Raw genomic sequence first — 20,451 nt, 5'->3', positions numbered from 1 at the left:
ATATATATATATACTAGAAGCCCGGTGCACGAAATTCGTGCACGGCAGGGGGTTGTCCCTCAGCCCAGCCTGTACCCTCTCCAATCTGGGACTGCTGGAGGGATGTCCGACTGCCCGTTTAGGCCCGATCCCAGGATCGGGCCTAAACGGGCAGTCGGACATCCCTCTCACAATCCAGGACTGCTGGCTCCCAACTGCTTGCCTGCCTGCCTTCCTGATTGCCCCTAACCGCTTCTGCCTGCCAGCCTGATCACCCCCTAACCACTCTGCTGCCAGCCTGGTTGATGCTTAACTGCTCCCCTGCCAGCCTGTTTGCCCCCAACTTCCCTCCTCTGCCAGCCTGGTCACCCCTAACTGCCCTCTCCTGCAGGGTTGATCACCTCCAACTGCTCTCCATTGCAAGCCTGGTCCCTCTCAACTGCCCTCCCTTGCAGGCCTGGTCCCTCTCAATTGCCCTCCCTTGCAGGCCGGGTGCCTCCCAACTGCCCTCTCCTGCTGGCCATCTTATGGTGGCCATCTTGTGTCCACATGGGGGCAGCTATATTGTGTGTTGCAGTGATGATCAATCTGTATATTACTCTTTTATGAGATAGGATAGAGGCCTGGTGCACAGGTGGGGGCCAGCTGGTTTGCCCTGAAGGGGGTCACAGATAAGGGTGGGGGTTCCCTTGGGGTGTGGGGTGGCCTGAGCGAGGGGCCTGTGGTGGTTTGCAGGCCAGCCACGCCCCCTGGCAACCCAAGGGGAGGCCCTGGTATTTGGAATTTATTTTCCTTCTACAATTGAAACTTTGTAGCCTGGAGCGGAGCCAAGCCTGGGGCTCTGGCAGCCATTTCTGTGGCAGTTAATTCACCTTCTACAATTGAAACTTTGTAGCCTTAAGCAGGTGAGCCCAGCCAGGGTGTGCGGAAAGCTTTGCTTCCCCTGTTGCCGCCGGCAACCCTGGCCTGCTCTCTCAAGCTCCATTCTGCCGCCATTTGTTTGAATTTGTTTACCTTCTATAATTGAAACTTTGTAGCTTGAGTGGAGGCTTAGGCCTGCAACGGCTATGGAAAGCTTGGCTTCCTCTGTTACCTGGGAAACCTTGCTCACTGTGGCTGTAGCCATCTTGGATTGGGGTTAATTTGCATACTCACCCTGATTGGCTGGTGGGCGTGGCTTGGCTGGTGGGCGTGGCTTATGTAGCGGCGTGATGGTTAATTTGCATATTACCATTTTATTAGAGAGGATATATATATATGTGTGTGTGTGTGTGTGTGTGTGTGTGTGTGTGTGTTTATTAATTTTCAAACGAGAGAAATGGAGATAGAGAGATAGAAACATTGATAAGAGAGAAACATCAATTGGCTGCCTTCTGCACACCCCCTACTAGAGATCGAGACAGCAACCCAGGCATGTGCCTGACCGGGAATCAAACCAGTAACATCTTAGTTCATGGATTCACAATCAACCACTGAGCCACACCAGCGGGGCCACAGAGTCATTCTTCTTGTTGTTAATCCTCACCCGAGGACATTTTTCCATTGATTTTTAGAGAGAGTGGAAGGGAGAGGTAGAAACAGAGAGCAAGAAACATGGATGTGAGAGAGATACATCAATTGGTTGCCTCCCACACACACCCTGAACAGGGCCAGGAATGGAGCCTGCAACCGAGGTACAAGCCCTTGATCAGCACTGAACCCAGGATCCTTCAGTCCTCAGGCCAATGCTTATCCACTGAGCCAAACTAGCCAGGGCCGTAGAGTCATTCTTATACACGGACCCACAGCAAAGGAAACCCTGGCTGGGGGATGCACATCCCCAACCCCTAGGGTTACAAGGACTCCTACTAGTTGTGTGACCTTAAGCAAGTTAGTGAACCTCTCTAACCTTTATCTTCCTCATCTGTAAAATGGGGGTAATAACAGTGCTTACTTAGTAGAGTTGTTGTATGGATTAAACAAGATACACTGTGCCTAGCACGATATTTGGCACGTGACTAGCACTCTGTAATTGTTGGATAATTATTTCCAGGTCAGCCCTGAGATTTCTGGAGAGAACAGAGAAAGGAATGCAAAGATTACCCTGATGCCAATGAACAATCAAAGAAATGCAACTTTAAAGGAGGTATTTTTTTACCCAGGAGTTTGGCAAAGATAATAAAGATCGGTAACAGCCTGTATCATGGAGGGTAGAAGCAAATGGCACTAATTCATTACTAGAGAGAATGTCAATTGCTTCAGACTTTCTAGAGAGCAATTTGGCAATAAATATCAAAGTCAAATACATGAATGCTGCCTGGTCCAGCAATTCTATTTCTGGAATGTATCATGAGGAAATAATTAGAAAGGTGTGTAAAGATATATGTACAAAGATCCTCATAGCAGTGTTTTTACCACAGCAAAAGTTGAAAGCAATATAATTCTCCATCAGCAGGCAACTGGTCCAATAAAGCAGGGAACATCCACAGCATCGAATAAAACCATGAAGTGGCTATACTTCCTGGCAATGCAAAGATTCTATGATAAAGTGTGAAGTGAAAAAAAGCAAGTCAGCAAACATGTGGAGTATGAGGCCATTACTTTGCGTGTGTGTGTGTGTGTGTGTGTGTGTGTGCGCGCGCGTAGGGGGGAAAAGGTCTGAAAGGAGAAACACCAAAATGGCATAGTGCTGATCTCTGAGTGGTGGGATTTTCACTTTCTACACCATCTGAATTCATTTCATGTGCAATATATTTTACATTTCAAGCCTCATCACATCACTCCTCTGCTCTAAACCCTGCAACTGCTTCCCACCTTACCTGGAATAATGCCCAAGTCCTTCTGGGGGCCTCTGACACTCCACCCCCAGCACCCACTTCCTCTCACACCGCACTCCTGTTGCCCCCACTCCCCCACCCCCTCCCTCTCTGTCTTGGGCACACTGGTCCTTCCCCACACCCCAACACCAGGCACACTTCCGCCTCTACGCTGGCTACTTCATCTGCCGGGAACACTGTCCCCCCAAACCCTGCATGGCTTGTCCCTTTGCCTCCTTCAATTTTTAGATTAAACGTCACTGTTATGGGTTAAACCATGTCCCCCCAAAATCCCTAAATTGAAGTCCTAACCCCCAGTACCTCAGAATGTGACCTCGTTTGGAAACAGGATCAGTGCAGATGTAAGAAGTTTAGGTGAGGTCTCACTGGAGGAGAGTGGACCCCACTCCGTCTGACCTTATAAAAAGAGGAAAGGGCATGGCCCCTTCCCTAGCACCTTCAGAGGGAACATGGCCCCTTGACCTTGACCTGGATCTCCTAGCCTCCAGAACTACGCGACAATAAACTTCTCTTGTTGAAGCCATTCAGTGTGTGGCACTTTGTTATGGCAGCCCCAGCAAACTAATACAGTCACCTGGTCAATGAGTCCTCCCGCACCACCCCGATTAAACCTTCAGCTCCTCACTCCCCGATTAAACCTTTGTCTGTTCCATTGATTCACAGCACTCATCATCTAGAAACACATTATGTAATTAACTTCGTCACTGATGCATCCTGAGAGGCCGGGCACAGAGCAGGCATTGCCACCGAGTAAGCATTCAAGACAGATCTGCTGGGCAAATGAACAAACACAGAACAAAACAGATAAACTCTACCCTGGTGGAGGGAGGCAGAGGAGAAGCAAGCATATATAAAATGGCGATCGGTGCCGTGGAGAAAAAATAAAGCAGAGTCAGGAGCAAGGAATTGCGGAGGAGGTTGTTGTTTAGAAAACACGGGGAGGAAGGCCTCTCTGATTCTGTGAGATCTGAGCAGAACCTGAAGGAAGGGGCGCAGTAAACCATGTAGATACTATCTGAGATAAGAATGTCCTGGGCTCAGGGAACAGTGAGTACACATTATTGCAATGAACACATATCACTTTTATAATCAGGGGGGAAAAACCAGTAAAGCTATTGTTATCCTGAAAATACATAAAAATATTTAAAAGCCAAATTCTAAGGGCTAGGAAGAAGAATTTGATTTTTTAAATTCCTGCAACTGTATTAAGTAAGGCCCAGGTTGAAAATTCCAACCCCTTCCAAGAATGCCTTTCCTCCACCCTGTCCTCCATCCCATCCTCCATCAAATGACTGTCCAGGGAAAAAACACCTAACAACGCAAGGATGGGAGGGGGAGGGGGGAGGGGGGAGGGGGGAGGTCAGGTGAGAGGTGAAGCAGTCCTAAGGCAGAGAGACCTGGAGATCCTCGCTGGTGCCACAGAGCCAAGCAACTCTGTCTTAGCAAGCCGCCACCACCACTCCCACCCAGATGTGCCCTGTGCCCGTCGTCCTTCCGCCCCAGCCTGTCACAGGCCTCAGCCCAGCCTGTGTGCCTTGTGCTCCTGGCCTGTCCCCAGACCACTGTGGCCCCTGGCTCTGACTGATGTTCGCTCCTGCTAACCAACCAACTGCTACCCACTCAGCCTCACTTTAGGCTGTTGTTTTTCAATAATCGTGGTTTTTAAAAAACCCACATAGCCTGAATTTACCATATTAGCCATTTCTAAGTAGTATTAAGTATTTTCACATTGTTGTGCAACCAACTCTTCTCACCTTGCAAAACTGAAGCTCTGAACCCATTAAGCACTAGCTCCCATTCCCGCCTCCCCTCAGCCCCTGCAACCACCAGCCTACGTTCTGTCTCCAGGGCTCTGACGACTCTAGGCACCTCACATAAGGGGAACCACACAGCACGTGTCTTTCGGTGACTGGCTTACCTCACTCAGCATAATGCCATGGTGTAGCATGTGTCAAAATGCCCTTCTCTAAGAAGGAATAACACCATGGAGTGTACACAGCACATTTTGTGCATCCATGCACCCGTGGACAGACGCTTGAGTTGCTTCCACGCCCACCTCAGTGTTGACACCTGCTTGCATCAGCTATCTGCAGAGGCTCCTGAAATCCTTGGCCGTCACCCACCCTGCCTCCTGCTGAGACCAGAGCAGGGAAACCACGGGCTGGACCAAGGGCATCCAAGGGCGTTTAGGCTGCACATCCAGCCAGACACCAGCTCAGCTCAGAGCCGGCTGCTGCGGCTCCGTTTCCCAATCACCTTGAAATCTGGGCGGAATTTTCCTCCCCACCAATGAGGTAACAACCCCAAGTCTTTGAAATGCACCCAACCTCAATGAGACGCTGCCTCGTTTGGCCAGAGCTCCCCAACCCTTAGTGCGCATACAAATCGCGGGAAGAGGCTCTGAAAAGGAAGATTCTGGGGCGGGACCTGAGAGTCCACCTTTGCAACAAGCTCGGTGTGGCGCTGATGCTGCTGGTCCTCAGGCCTCGCCCACAGCAGCAAAGGCCTAGCGACTTCCCACCGGGTCACACCTGTCTCCTGGGCTTCACCCAAGTCCCCTGGAAGCTGGCTTCAGAAGGTGGTTTGTTTTGTATGCTTGAGGCTTCCCCTTTGAGAGCTTCCCAGCAGTGTTTTAAAGAGGCCTGCAGGCTGCCTGGCTCCACAGGGAATCCTAGCACCCAAAACAGTGGCGATGGGGGACCTTCCACAGGCCCAACCAGGGGACCAGGGAGCAAGGAGAGAAGCAAGGAGAGTTTCCAAGCGACTCCCCAGAGGTGAACAGCCTGCCAAACACCAGGAGGAAACTGACCTCCGGACCGCCTGCCTAGACACACCCATCCCAGCGGAGCCCAGGGCCACTGTCACCGGTTCGTTTGCGGCCCAGGGCTCGGGCCACCCAGGGCTGCTGGAGAGGCAAGCAGAGTCAGGCCTCCCAACTTCAGCCGGGCCTTGCCACTTCAGTCGCCTCTTCTCAATCTCCTCTGGAAACCAGCTGCATTTTCTCACGCTCCCAATTCCACCTCACACTCGCCCTCCTCTCAAAAGATGGTCTCATCCACCACTCTCCATGAAGTCACCTGCTCCTCCAAGCCTGTCTCCAGGTCTAGTCTCCTACTTCTCCTTCGGTCTTGCTCCTCTCTAAAAGGAATCCCTACCCAGCTGCTGTGGCTCAGTGGGTGACCGTCAACCTATGAACCAGAAGGTCACGGTTTGATTCCCGGTCAGGGTACATGCCCCGTTGCGGGCTCAATCCCCAGTATGGGGCGTGCAGGAGGCAGCCGATCAATGTTTCTCTCTCATCACTGATATTTCTCTCTCTCCCTCTCCCTTCCTCTCTGAAATCAATAAAAAGACCTTAAAAAAAAAAAAAAGAATCCCTGATACCATCCCCTCCAAATCCCTCAGAGAGGTCACCCCTGCCCTCACTGCTTCCCTCTCCAACAATATCTGTCTCTTCCAATATGCATCCCACCCCATATTGGTGGCCCCACTTACCACACCCCTTTTACCACCCCCTAACTCACTGCCTTCTTTCTTTTTTTTTTTTAATTATTGGCAACACACTGAGAAATATTCCTACTGATTCCACCACTGAATTACATTTTTATATACATCTGTATACATATAAATATCTGTAGATCTACATGTCAATCTCTATATATCTATCTGGTTAATTTTTATGAGTTATTCTCAGGTTAAACATATAGTAATCCAAATAGGTTTATATTTCCCTTTACTTAAATAATTCAAAGGAAAAAACTATTTCATTTTACTTCTCACATTTGACTAGCCCACAAGCTTAACTAAAAAGTTAAAGACCAACAGAAGAGGTATGTGTGTGAGAGGAAGAGATCTTTCTAATAAATTATCAAGCCATGTCCAGTGCTGGTTTGTGAGGTTGGGGAATGTTTAAGTGGACAGATATCATTTTAATTAGTGCTGTCGTGACACTAAGATACTTACAAAAAGTCTCTCCACTGTTATAATGTGTGGCCCAGAGTAACCCTGAATATTCACTGCCTTATTTCACTGCTGGAACGAACACTGCACCTCCCAAAGCACAAGCTGGCCCTGGGACAGAGGCTGCTCGGCCCCAGGAAATTACACCCTGGGTGATGTTTGCCTCTGCGGCTGGCCCTGGATCACAGGAGGGCAAAACTCAGCCCTCAAATCACATCCCTTCCCCTCTCTGTTGGTCCCTTTCAGCAACAACGTTTTGAATAGTCTGTACCCACTGTGGGCATTTTCTCACAAGCCCCTCCCTCAGAGCCCCACAAACCTAGGACCTGAGGGCACACACGGGCTGTGCGCTCACACTGGGAGCACCGAGAAAACCATGGGCTGCCAGCACAGGCGTTTAAGCAACAAGGAAGTGACGTGAGCAGATGTGTTTCTAGAAGGATCCTCCAGCTGAAGGTGGAGGATGAAGTGGGTGGAGCAAGAGCAGAAGTGGAGGCCGCGTCAGGAACTGGAGGAAAGATGGTGGGGGCTTGAATGAGGGCGGGGCCGTGGGGATGGGAGAGGAAAGTGGACAGAACAAAGAGGTATTTCTTCCCCTACATGAGAAGTCACTGGGACACTTCCTTTCATTCACTGAGGATTTGGAGTCCCACTCACAGTCCTTTCTACCTCACTCGTGGCAAATCCAACATCCACAGATTATTCACCCAAAGGCTTTCGCCCACATTTCACTACAGTGACTGACCCCCACAGCGACCCTGCCCTGGGTCGTTAACCAAGACCAAGCCCGGAGTTGATGCATTCTGAAACCTTAAATGCCAACACCGCCTCCAGCCCTGGCGCCACCTCACTGCTCCTCCACGGCTTCCGGCCCCTCCTCATCCAGCCCGGGTCCCACACTGCGGCATCCAGACCACGTCTTGCCAGATCCCTCTGCTCCCCTTGGCTCTTCACCACACCTGCCTGGGATTCCCAACCCTGACCCAGCCAGTGGCCTGCCTTTCCCTGGCCTCACCTGGAATGTCAGATGCTGCAGGACAAGATCACCTCGCAGGTGCACTGGCATCACGACAATTTCTCCCAGCGCCTTAGACTCCACTCCCCACCTTCCACCAGCTCCCTCCAATCCCTTCTCCCAATGCTCTCTCTCCCCAGTCCTGCTTGTGGTCAGCCCGCCTGCCCACATGAACGTCCGCCCTTTGGGTGAATTATCCTTCAATTACTTCTGCTCTTTCTTAAATTGCCAACCACTATATCTTTACTGATTCTTCCTTGAAGCCTATAAGCATGATCAAATCTATAACCTGTTTCTAAAACCTCCATCAACCCCATGCCACCTTAAGTGACAGGGGTAACAAAACCTCACCAGGCATGAGAATCACTTGAGGAGCTTATTGAACATTTTGAAACTACAAAACCTCCGCATCCCCTAATTCAGTGGTTGGCAAACTGCGGCTCGTGAGCCACATGCGGCTCGCGAGCCGTGGTTTGCCGCTCTGTTGACTGAGTTTGCCGACCACTGCCCTAATTCAGTAGATCTAGCTTGACCATGAGTGCAGGATTTTAACAAGAACCCCAGGTGAGCCCTAACCAGTTTTGGCTCAGTGGATAGAGCGTCAGCCTGTAGACTCAGGGGTCCCAGGTTCGATTCCGGTCAAGGGCACATACCTTGGTTGCGGGCACATCCCCAGCAGATGTGCAGGAGGCAGCTGATCGATGTTTCTCTCTCATCGATGTTTCTAACTCTCTATCCCTCTCCCTTCCTCTCTGTAAAAAATCAATAAAATATTTTTTTTTAAAAAGAAGAACCCCAGGTGATGCTGACGAGTGGCCCTCACACCATCCTCTGAGAAACAGTTCCATGCAGCAGCGCTGGACATGAGGTGACAACCACCTACATGAAAACTCTCCCCTCCCCTGGCTTTCATGACCCTGCTTTCTCAGGCCAGTGTCCTTTGTGGGCGCCTCCTTCTCTTCCCCTACCCTGAAGGTCACTTTCCTGGGCCTGTGTCCTTAGCCTTCTTCTCTTCCAACTACATGCACTCCCTCAGTAGGGTCTTCCAGGTCTATGACTTCAACTACCATCAGATGCATCCATTTAACACACTTTTTTTAAAGTGCTGGATCTGGGATGGAAGGAGGGAGGAAAGAGAGGTGCTGGTGATACTCAATACAATATACAACAGGCATGTGCACTGACCAACTGGAAGGGTTGCTATTCTAAAGCAGAGTCCTGAGGTTCCTGCTAGCTGAGCATTAACCCTTCAGTTGCTGGATCTTGGGAAGGTGGTGGTGGGGGGTGGGGGCATCCTAGGAGAAGAATCAGGAAAAGAATCCTGAGGGAAGGCATGTAAACCCAAGGAACTTAGGCAGATGGGGATACCATATAGCAGCTATTTACCAACTGGTATGGTAGTATTTCAGTATGTTAATGAATGAATGGGTTATGAATCGGGGCAGGTCTAGAAAACCATTTTGTTCTGCAGGATCTAACTGTCCCTAGCTCGCGCACGCACACGCACATGCACACGCACACGCACGCGCGCACACACACACACACACACACACACACACCACATGCCCACACACTCCTCTATCGCTCCCTCACTCTCTCACACATTCTCCTCCCCACCCCGCCACGCCCCCACCCCGCCACGCCCCCACCCCGCTGCCTTCTTGCAGGTCGCCATCTTCTCTCCCCCAAACCATTTTGTTCTGAAGTTGCCTGGTCAATAGGGCTGTTGTACACTATTCACGTAGATTCAGTAAACCCCAAAGGCAGGTGTATCTCAAGGTCCCTGAAGATCTGGACTGGCTCCAGAGTAGTCTGGGCTGACTCAGGCCCCAGCGAGCCAACACCACTCACTCCCAGAAGGTTGGAACGGGAGGCATTACCTCTTAGCCCAGTGCTTCTCAAACTTCAACAGAGAGAGAGAGAGAGAGAGGGAGGGAGGGAGGGAGAGAGAGAGAGACAGTGTGTGTGTGTGTGTGTGTGTGTGTGTGTGAGAGAGAGAGAGAGAGAGAGAGAGAGAGAGAGAGAGAGAGAGAGAATCACCTGAGGGCCTGATGAAATGCAGAGTCTGAAGGTCTGGAGTGGGGCCCGAGATTCTGCATTTCTAACAAGCTCCCAGATGGCGATGATGCTGCAGTATCACACTTTCAGTAGCAAGGTTAGATTTTCACCAACGAGGAGAAGCAATGCCTAAAGCTGCATGCCACAGCAGTAGCATACCTAGAGCATGACCAAGCAAGACTGGGGCGGTGGGGTGGGGTTGGGGGTAGGGGTGAGAGACAAAGAGGAAGATTGAGAGCAAAGCAGGTGTCCTGGGGGTGCGGCTGCAGGAGGGGAGAGAAGAGGAGTGTTTATGAGAAAGAAGGATCGAATGCAATGGTGAGTAACCTGCTTTCTGCAGGTCCCTGGACTAGATCATCTGTAGGACAGGGAGATGGCAACACTCACAAACATTCAACGGACCATTACTCCAGGGCAATTACAACCTATAACAAGCATATTCCAAGGGGGTCAGCACGTGGGCTTGAAATGGAAGAGCTGAAAGAGAACTCGGAGATCATCAGAGCGACCCATCTTACACTGATGAAGAAACCCGGGACAAGGTAGCTTGTCCACAGACACAAAGCCAGTTATCAGCCGATTAGCAGCAGAAAAGAGCATGCACAGGTTTGCCAGCTCACAGTTCAAGGTGCTTTCCAACAAATCCTGCCGCCTGGGTGTGTGAAGGAGAAATCCTGTCACCGAGCTGCAGATGAAAGGTGGGTGTCCACAGCTTGGCAACAAGTTAGATCAGTTAGAGGAGCAACTTCCTATCTGGGAAAATCAACCTAGTGCGAATATAATTACAGTAATTAGCTAGCTGCCTCTAGCACCCCGGGCACTGGGAGAAAACCTGTGGCTCCCAGGTCCCAGGAGACTCTGAACAACAGCCTGGCTGGCTTCTGTGTTCGGGATTAAGTGAGGTATTTCCTGACAAAGACTGCAAACAGCTGTTCCCAAGGGAACGGGCGTGAGAATTTAAAATGAAGTCCTCTATGTCCTTTGACTCGCAACCCAAAGAAAACCAAGCAAACTAGATACAACCAAAAAAAACTGTCTCAATGTCACGATCTTAAATCAACTGTTCTAACAGTAGAAAGACAATTGCAACATTTTCAGTGCCCGTACCCCCAACATGCTATGAAATTTTCAGTTACTGAATTTTATAGTATCTGGATCAGTAGTTCCAAAGTTTAAAGTGCCTTAAAATCAGCTGTGAACTTGTTAAAAATGAGATTCCCAGGCACTCCCACCAAAAATTCTGTGGGTCAAGGGTGAGTCCCAGAGATCTAAATTCTTCACAAGCAACCCCCCTCCCCCATCCTCATGTTGTTGATGCAGAAGGTGGAGGGATCACACTTTTGAAACATTTATCTTAGTTTTTATTTATAGGATACTAATCCACTCAAAAAGTAGCTATATTTACTGAGTGGCCAGATTATTATAATCTCTGAACGCATAATAATCTGGCCACTCAGTGTGTGTGTGTGTGTGTGTGTGTGTGTGTGTATTAGAGGCCCGGTGCATGAATTTGTGCATGGGTGGGGTCCGGCCAGCCTGGCCAGTGGGAGGGGACATGGGCAGTTGGCCTGCCTGCCTGCTGGTCGAACTCCTGGTTGAGGGGACAATTTGCATATTACCCTTTTATTATATAGGATATACACTGAGTGGCCAGATTATTATGCGTTCAGAGATCATAATAATCAGGCCACTCAGTGTATATAAAACCCTAATATGCAAATAGACGGAATGGCAGAAAAACTGAACAACCAATCGCTATGATGTGTGCTGACCACCAGGGGGCGCACGTGGAATATGGCAGGCATTGGCAGCAGGCAGCAGAGCACGGAACATAGTGGGCATCGGCCATGGCGGGATGGTGGAGCAAGTGAGCAGGGGCACCAGACCAAGGCAGGGCACTGGTCGCTGTCATCCAGGCGAGCCTCTGGTGGTTACTGAAAATTCTTTGCTCCCGTGTGCCACAGTCCCACCTGGCGCTTGTACCTGCTGCTGGCACCAGACCACCTCTCACACCCGCTGCCAGGGGCCAGGGCTGGTCCCAATCGCTTGGCGCCATCAGCGGGTACAAGCAACGGCTGCTGGCCCTGATCACCCCTGAGGGCTTCTCTACCTCCCCCTGCTCCTAAGGGGCAATCAGGGCAGCAGCTGCGGCTCGCAGCCCCAATCTCTCCGTGCGAGCGGGATCAGCACTGTCAGCCTGTGGGAGCGGCGGCGGTGGGACCCGGGCTGCTGGCAGACAGGGGACCTGGGGCCGCGGCAGCGGGAGGGGCCGGGCGGGGGCACAAGGATGGGCCAAGACCCACCCCTGTGCCCACCTCAGCCTCGGCCCCCAGTTCCTTTCAAGATGCACGAATTCGTGCACTGGGCCCCTAGTAACAAATATTCGCATCAAAATAGCTAATAAAATAGCACATCAAGTAAGGTAAAAATTTAACCTACCATAAGTATAAATGAAATGGAAAAAATACAAAAAGAAAAGCAAAATGGCCAATTTTGCTAAACAAAAGAATCAAAAACTTCTGAATTTCAAAATTATATAAAAAAATTTGTAAAACTCCATTAGAAGGGGAAACTGTTAACACACGGGACAAAAATGGTTGCTATCCACACATAGAAAGACTTAAAAATGTAATTCCAGCCCTGATGGGTTTGGCTCAGTGGACAGAGCTTCGGCCTGCGGACCAAAGGGTCCGGGGTTCAATTCCAGCCAAGGGCACAGGCCCAGGTTGTAGGCTCAATCCCTAGTAGGGGGCATGCATTCTTTCTAATCATTAATGTTTCTATCTTTCTCTCCCTTTCCCTTCCTCTCTGAAATCAATAAAATATATTTTAAAAATAAATAAATAAATATGTAATTCCACAACAACTAAATATGTAATTACATGTTTAAATATGTAATTCTCTGAGCAAAAACACAGAGAAAATTAATGGAATACAAGTACAAAATAAACAAAATATATTCAATTCATAAGTAATAAGAAATTAAAACAATGTATTATAAATTTATTTAACATGGATTTTTAAAATAATATTCAATCCTAGTGATGATGTGAATCAGGCTACCACATAAATTGCTAGGCTTTATTTCAGCATTGCAGCTTCATATAAAATTGTTCTTCATTCAACAGCCACTTACTGAGCACCTATAAGGCACTCACCACACTGACCAAAACATGCAAAGATCCAGCCTGGTGGGCCTTAGATTTATGTTACATCCTAATTTCCCTTCTAGAAATGTAGACTTACACACACACACACACACACACACACACACACACACAGAAATATAGACAACGCCTTACCACATAGCTATTCATCACAGCATTGTTTATAACAGCCAAAAACGGCTGGAAATAGTAAATGAATAATTAAGTAATTATTAGGATGGAAAATTGTGAATAATTCTTACGTCAATTATTAAGTGAAAAAAAGTAAATACATTGTGCATATAATTCAATTTTCTTTTTTTAATGTTAACAAAGAAAAGGCAAAACTATTTACAGTGTTATCTGTGGGTTGTAGGAGTGTGGGTACCTGTTTTCTATACCTTCCAGTAATTTCTAAATTGCAAAGTAATTTGCAAAGTTATCAGTTTCACAATAACTATTATTTTTAGAAAGACTTATCCCTGAATATGATGAAAAAATGTTCACGATTCTTTCCTTTTACGTTGTGGGTGTAGGTCTCCTAAAAGCACAATATTCAAAAGCAAGTCCAAAGTATTACAAATTGTTTCCACAACAGTGAAGAGTCAAGACCAAACGTATAAATGTTTAAACAAACCAAAAGGGCACGCTCAAAATGCTGAATGAAATGGAAATAGGCCAGAAATCGATAAAACATAGAAATTTAAATGGAGACTGAAATTAGGAGACCAACTGGAAGGTGGACTCCACTTAACGAAAGTTAACAAGGAAAGAGAAACCTCCTGGAGGAGGAGGTCGTTTTCAGAGCCACGGAAGGGGCTGGTGTCTCACCTAGGAAATCCAAATGAGGATTAAGACGCACCATTTCCTGACTAATACCACTTACTCTTCAGAAAGAGAACCGCCATGTCAGAGCTCAGCAAAGCCTCCTCCCTCCCCACTCTGATGGTGAAAATACAACACTCAGGACTCACAGCCAGAGGGTCCTCGTGGCACAGAGAGGAGACCAGGACCAAACAACTGAAATGCAATCTTGCCCGTGCACCGTCCGTGCCAGGGGTCTGCGCTTGCTTGTGCACAGCTTTGTGTTTCCAAGTGGATCCTTGAGGACAGCTGCTTCCTAGTCTATTGCCCAGTCTAGAAGCAGCTGCGCCAACCAGAGGAGGCCAATGCACAAATGAGTGGAAGGATGAAGTCTCTGCTCCCGTGACGTCCGCTCTAGAGTGGACGCAGAATTCATTTCATGTCTCCAGGTTGAACACAGGCACACCAAGGGGATACTGCAGCTTTGGTCGGTTTCAGACCACCATAATAAGGCAAGTCCTAATCTTTTTGCTGATGGAGGGTCTTGCCTTCAGTTTGTAAAAAGAAATATATACGCAACACCTGTGACGTGCAATAAAACGGGGGTCTGTATTTGTATTGTGGGTTGAGGGGAAACAGGAATGGACTTCTAAAGAAGAGGAAGTTATGGAGGGACAGAACAAACAGCTCCGCTATTGACATCAGACTTATCAGAGAATTACTTATGTTCTCCACATCTACGAAATATCCATTTGGCCACATGCGCCTGGGGAAGCTGTACGGAGGTGACCTGCATAGAGTTTGGAGTCAAACTAACCTAAAGGCCGGCAGCCTTAGTTTCCTCACCTGTAAAATGGGGACAGTGATGCCTACCCCACAAGGAGATGGGGTCTTGTGTATAAAATATAGCACCAGGCACACAGGCAGCGCTCAGTAAGTGGAAATTATTAGTCTGCCTATCCCGCAGCTGATGAATCCGTTAGTATGAGATGGGCTTTCTTTGTTGACTAAAGACAAGGGCAGTCTTCATGAACATCTCTTCTCCCAGAAAGCCCAGGGTCTCCTGTCCTCTCTGGGCACATGGACACACGGGGCGGAGCCTGCAGGGAGCAGAACTGAGACCTGAGGTGCTGCGTTAGGCAAGGTTGTTCGCACCCTGGGTCTACTGCTGGGAAGAGACCCATTGTGTCCCCCGGGCTCTGGTGTGACTTTCTGCGGCAGGGTTCCACCCAGCTGTGGGAAATCTTTGTGGAGACCTCACATGTGTACAAGTCTGCGGGTCAGGGCAGCAGGGTGACTGACAGGTGATGACTCTGCACCAAGTAGCCTGTGACCTTGAGCAAGTCACTTCTCATGTCAGTTTCCTCTTTCGTGAAAGGCGTGGTTCCATCCTCTGATCCCTGAAGTCTCTTCCTGGGCTTCTACGGGACCATCGCCTACACGGTGCTGCCTATGTTCCCACAGTGAGGTCCTAGGGACACCTTCCAATGTGTTCCGTTTCCTTTCAAAGCCACTCGGCGGTCTGTCGGCCATCCTCCCAGGAGAAGGGAGGATTTGGCTTTCTGTTCCTGCTCCATGCCCACCCAGGGCTGCTCATTCCACCTTTCCTTTTCTGCCCACTAAGGGGTCAAGTGTGCGTGCCCCGGGGACAACCACGGGCTCACAGCCCGTCAGCTCAGAGACGGTTCCCAGGCCATCCTGTGTGTATGCTCAGGGTGGACACATAAACATTTCGGAGGAGCAATATGAATTAAATCATTTCCTCAACAACAAAACCCGCCCACATGCTTCTCCATAAATCGTGCCTCTTAATTCCATGCTGACGAGCCGTCAGTAAACTGCATCTATTATAAAAACAACCCTGACTCCTTTCATGCCCTGACACTCGGAAATCACAATATTTCCACACTCTATTGTACTGATGCCTCTGCAGAAGTAAAAGCAATAGCTAGTTCCCTGGAAAGACCCGTGGCCAGGGCGCTTTCCAAGAGATATTCTTTGAACGTTCTTTGTGTCCTGGTGCACGGGGGGACATCACACCGCCAGAATCCCTGTATCTGGGGGACGCAGGGCTACTCGGAGTAATGCAACACCGTTTTAAAGCACACACACCCCCAGTGTCCCCCTTCAGCCTGACAATAAAGTACTCCCTAACATTTGATAGACCACCTTGACACAGCCATGCACGCATACAATTCCACTGCCTGGATTTTGCAGAGAAAATACAGGCACCTTCGGAGATGAAGAAGCCACCAGACCCGCCTCAGACTCGAGGATAACAGGATAGCTTTGCAGATCATTAGCAAGATTGGCCACAATCCGCTGGCTCTCTCCCTTTCTTTTCTCCGTGCCTTCGGTGGCTGGGCCCAAGAAGAATGGAAGAGAATCTCCAGAAAGGAGGGCGAGGGAGCGGTGGAGAAGAAAAGAGTCTGGGCGGGGAGAGCAGGATTTTGAAAACAGCAGCAATAAAGGCAGACAGGGTCGCGGCGGCGGCCCGAGGGTCCCCGCGGTGCTTACCTGGGGCGCACGAGGCCGGCCGGGCCAGCAGCAGCAGCCAGAGGCCGGGGAGCAGCAGCCCCGGGCGGCGGCGGCGGCGGGAGGAAGGCCCGTGGCCGCTCGGCCCCGGGACCAGCGCGACCCCGGCGCGGGTCTGCCCGTCCATGGCCGCGCCTCGCGTCGGCGCCGCGCCCCCGGCAGTGCCGACCGGCGCCCGACCCGGCCTCGCGGCTCGGCGCTCTCAGACCCGGGAGGTGGCCGCTGCGGCTGCGGCTGGGACGGGGCGCCGCGCACCGGCGCGGAGGGAGGCCGGCGAGGCGGGGGCGGGCCGGGGGCCGGAACCACGGACAGGGGCCGCCAGCCGCACGCCCGCCTCGCCGCTCCGCCCCCTTCGGAGCCTCGAGCCGCTGCCCGGCAACGCGCGGGCCCGGGCGCGGGGAGGCGAGCACCACCTCCCGGCCGGCCGGGCGCCTGCCTGCGGGCAGCCGGGCGGCAGGCGCGGGGCGCGAATGCGCGGGGCTGCGCGGCGCGGGGGACGGGTCCTTCCCCCCAGGACCCGCCTCCCGGGAGGGGGCGCGGGAGGACGCGGGAGGCCTGGGCCGGGCCGGCTCCCGCACCCCACACCCCACGCCGGTCCCGCCGCCGCCTGGTGGCCCCGCGCGTTCCGCCCCCGGGGGCGCCCGGAGAGAGGGAAGGAGGCCCGCCAGGAGGGGTCGGAGCCGGAAACCTGGCAGCCCAACGCGGCGGCCTCTCCCTCCTCCTCCGGGGCCCGGCTTCGCTCTGCTCGATGGTGGATGGTGTGCGGGGCAGCAGGTGTGAGCGGGGCGCCGGCGTTGGCAGGACAGCCTTCGGGGCTGCCGAGGGGACAAAGCGGAGCAGAGGTCGGGCTCGCTTTCCAGGAGCCCGACGGGCAGTGGAGGGGCTGAGAAAAGCGCGCAGCTCGACCCATCCTTTCTCGAGTCCAGGGGTTCTGCCTCCTGTCCCGACCGGGCAGCCCGCACAGCCTGCACGTAGTAGGCCTTCAGAAAGCTCCAGCTGAACCGAATTGAAGGGGAGCCGGAGAGAACCGCACTCCTCCAGGCCCTTTTAGGGAAAGCAGCGCTCGTGGGAGGTGGAGAGAATGTCAGAGGATTAGCGTTTGGGGGTTAGGGTTCCCCCAAGGAAATGAGGAAAGCGAAGAAGGGAGTTAGCGTTTGTCAGGTACCTGCTATGTGCCCGGCATCTAACTCGGAGGATGGTGGTTTAAAGGTCTTGCAACGTGGAATTGGCAGTTTTGAACCTTTGCGTCCTGTTGCAGTGCACTAGGCGGGTGCTAAAGGTGTGAGGTGGGCACACTACCTTACTTCCTGGGAAGCTAAGGTGGGCAGTAAAAATGTGAATCATCTACATTGAGCAAAGGATCCCGGTGGTGCTCCATTCCCGGTCCCCTAGGAGACCCATCCTTGCAGCTCACCCGTCTGGGCAGCAATAGCCCCTGCTCAGAGTAAGGCTGAGGCATTCTTCTGTCAGCACCTACTGTTCCTTTCAAGGAAGAGAAGTGAGAATAAAGGTTAAGGATAGCTTTTGTTGATGTTCCTAATGTGTACTTTATTATGCCTCGGCATCATAAACAGCTCCTGTTCTTAGCAACTGATCTCCTCCGACCCCCCACCATGAACAGACAGCTTTGCAGACCTTGCCTCCAGCTCATACACTCCAGGTGAGGAACTGTGTGGAGACACTGCCTGTCTCCGTATGTCTGCTCCCGGATATGATGGCCCCAGACCTGGGACCGCTTATTCACACTTTTCTTCATTCTCTAAACTCATTGTGAAAAAAAAACAAAAAAAAAAAACTGTATTTGACCACAAACCACTGCCTTGAGGTGATAAATTGTCTTGTCCTGTTACATTATTTAATCTTTTATGAAATTATGCTGTGCCTCTCCAACCAAATTAACGTAAAGCTTGAAGCTGGTGTCACCCTGCTTGGGATTGCCCAAAGCCCCGGTAAACCCTCATTATGCACTTGTTCATTTGAAACAGAGCTTCCACCTGCCCAGGAGAGAGGTGTCACCTTTCAGAGCTGGCCCCAGCCTCCAGTAAGCGTCCACCTACACTAGAACCCAGGGTGTCAGAAAAAGGACACCCCCCCCTCTTAATTCACAGGCAGCTCAAGGAAATACAATGTTTACCCAGCCATGAAGAAGGGATTGACATCAGTCAGAAATAAAAATCTCAACTTCAAGATAATAGAAATGACTCAAGGTCACCAATTTTCTAAGGAAAGTAAGATCCCTAGGGTCCCAGAGCCCCCAAGCTCTGAAAGCATAAAACTAAATATTCCTTCCGTGAGGATCTGGAGCATTTTGCCTCAGTGTTTAGCAAAATGTCTCCCATTGCTCTAACAGTTCAGCTGGTAAGTTTTGTGGCTCAAAAGTCCAAGACGGATTGAGTGGTACAAGGTAGGGTGTATGTGTGCATGTGTGTACTGTGTGTGCACATACATGCCCCTACATGTATACACATACCTACCTATTTTGTCTGATATGAGAATGGATTAATTTCAGGCCACAGGGCATTCATACTAGCGAACACTTCTGGGCATTTACTATGACTTGTTAGTTGGGAATGTGTGTGTGTGCAGTGGAGAGAGATATAAAAGAAGCCATTTTAGAGATTATCTCATCTAGTTCTCCTTTCATAAACTAGAGGCCCCATGCACGAAATTCATGCAAGGAGCTCGGCCCCCCCGCAATCGACACAGCAGCCACCTCTGCCTCAGCCCCCGCCAGCCACAGCTTCGTCTGGAAGGTCGTCCAGAAGGACATCCGGTCTAATTAGCATATTACGCTTTTATTATTATAAACAAGCCAAAGAGGTTAGCTTATTTATCTCAGGCTCAGCCCCCACCTTCCATTTTACAGTTAAACCACACACCCTCTAGGAGAGGGGGCTTACAGTCTGGTTTGGAGAGGAGAGGATCAATCCCCCTTAGACTAACACAAAACGAGCCCCAGCGTGCAGGGGCCCCACTCCAGGCCTCCTCCAACCACACCCTCCCCACAGGGCAAGGAGTCTGAGAGGCCAAGCGGACACCCCACCAGGAGCCCATAATCCCCTGCCCACTTGGCCCCAGGCTCCCTTTCAGGACCTGTGTGGCCTCTTTCTCCCAAAGGGTAGGCCAACAGCGGGTGTGTCTGGGGTGGCCAAGGGGCAGCTGTCTGCAGGGAAGTGGTGGAACTTGGACATGCACGTAGGGTGAGATCATGAAGCCTACAGGAGTGAGGCAAAGAATGAGGTGTGGGAGGAGAAGGTGAAACAAGCCCCATCTTCCTGTGACAACTTAGCTTCCATATTCCTGCTCAGAACGCCAAGAGTCTGAGAATTAATCTGATGATGGCTTGGTTATGCCTACCTTGCCTGCTGGGGGTTGTTATGAGGTATATATAAAGAAGCTAAATGTCCATCAAGTTCATTTATTAAACCCAAGGAGTATTTTCTGAACACTTACTATTTGCCAAGTACTGGCATGTGCATGGTGGATACAACAGCAAACAAAATAAAGGCCTTTCCTCACAGAGCTTACATGCTAGTGAGAAGAGACAGGCAACCCTATCTAATAAAAGAGTAATATGCAAATTAACCACCACTCCGCTACTCCCACAAGCCATGCCCATCAACCAATCAGGAGTGAGTGTGCAAATTAACCCAAGCAAGATGGCTGCGGCGACAGAGAGAGCAGGAGGGAGGCTTGGGTTTCCCTGGCGATGGAGGAAGCCAAGCTTTCCGCACACCCTGGCCAGCCCAGGCCTCCGCTTAAGGCTACAAAGTTTCAATTATAGAAGATAAATAAATTCCAACAGAAATGGCTGCCACCATGAAGCGAGCAGAAGGCTTGGCTCTGCTCCAGGCTACAAAGTTTCAATTGTAGAAGATAAATAAATCCCAGATACCAGGGCCTCCACTTGGGTTGCCGGGGGGCGTGGCTGGCCTGAAAACCACCACAGGCCCCTCGCCCAGGCCACCCCACGCCCCAAGGGAACCCCCACCCTGATCCGGGACACCCTTCAGGGCAAACCAGCTGGCCCCCACCCATGCACCAGGCCTCTATCCTATCTAATAAAAGAGTAATATGCAGATTGACCATCACTCCAACACACAAGATGGCTGCCTCCATGTGGTCAAAGATCCTGCCC

The 20,451-nt window shown here is 50.7% G+C and overlaps 1 protein-coding gene across 3 annotated transcripts in view; it reads right to left on the bottom strand.

The window, feature by feature from the left end:
* The window catches only part of KIAA1549, a 156,754-nt gene extending 140,150 nt beyond the window's left edge, over window positions 1-16,604 (bottom strand). For all 3 annotated transcript variants that reach the window (XR_013814296.1, XM_079786199.1, XM_079786200.1), the window contains exon 1: window positions 16,296-16,604. Coding sequence is in view for 2 of the 3 variants with exons in the window: in XM_079786199.1 (XP_079642325.1) it covers window positions 16,296-16,440 (145 nt within the window). In the remaining variant the exon portion in view is untranslated. The remainder of the gene's footprint in view (window positions 1-16,295) is intronic.
* Window positions 16,605-20,451: the final 3,847 nt, after the last annotated feature.

This window comes from Cnephaeus nilssonii (genome assembly GCF_951640355.1).
Source record: "Cnephaeus nilssonii genome assembly, chromosome: 12".
NCBI classification, from domain to species: domain Eukaryota; kingdom Metazoa; phylum Chordata; class Mammalia; order Chiroptera; family Vespertilionidae; genus Cnephaeus; species Cnephaeus nilssonii.
The sequence above is the reverse complement of the archived record's forward strand: the minus strand, read 5'-3'. Positions and strand labels throughout refer to the sequence as shown.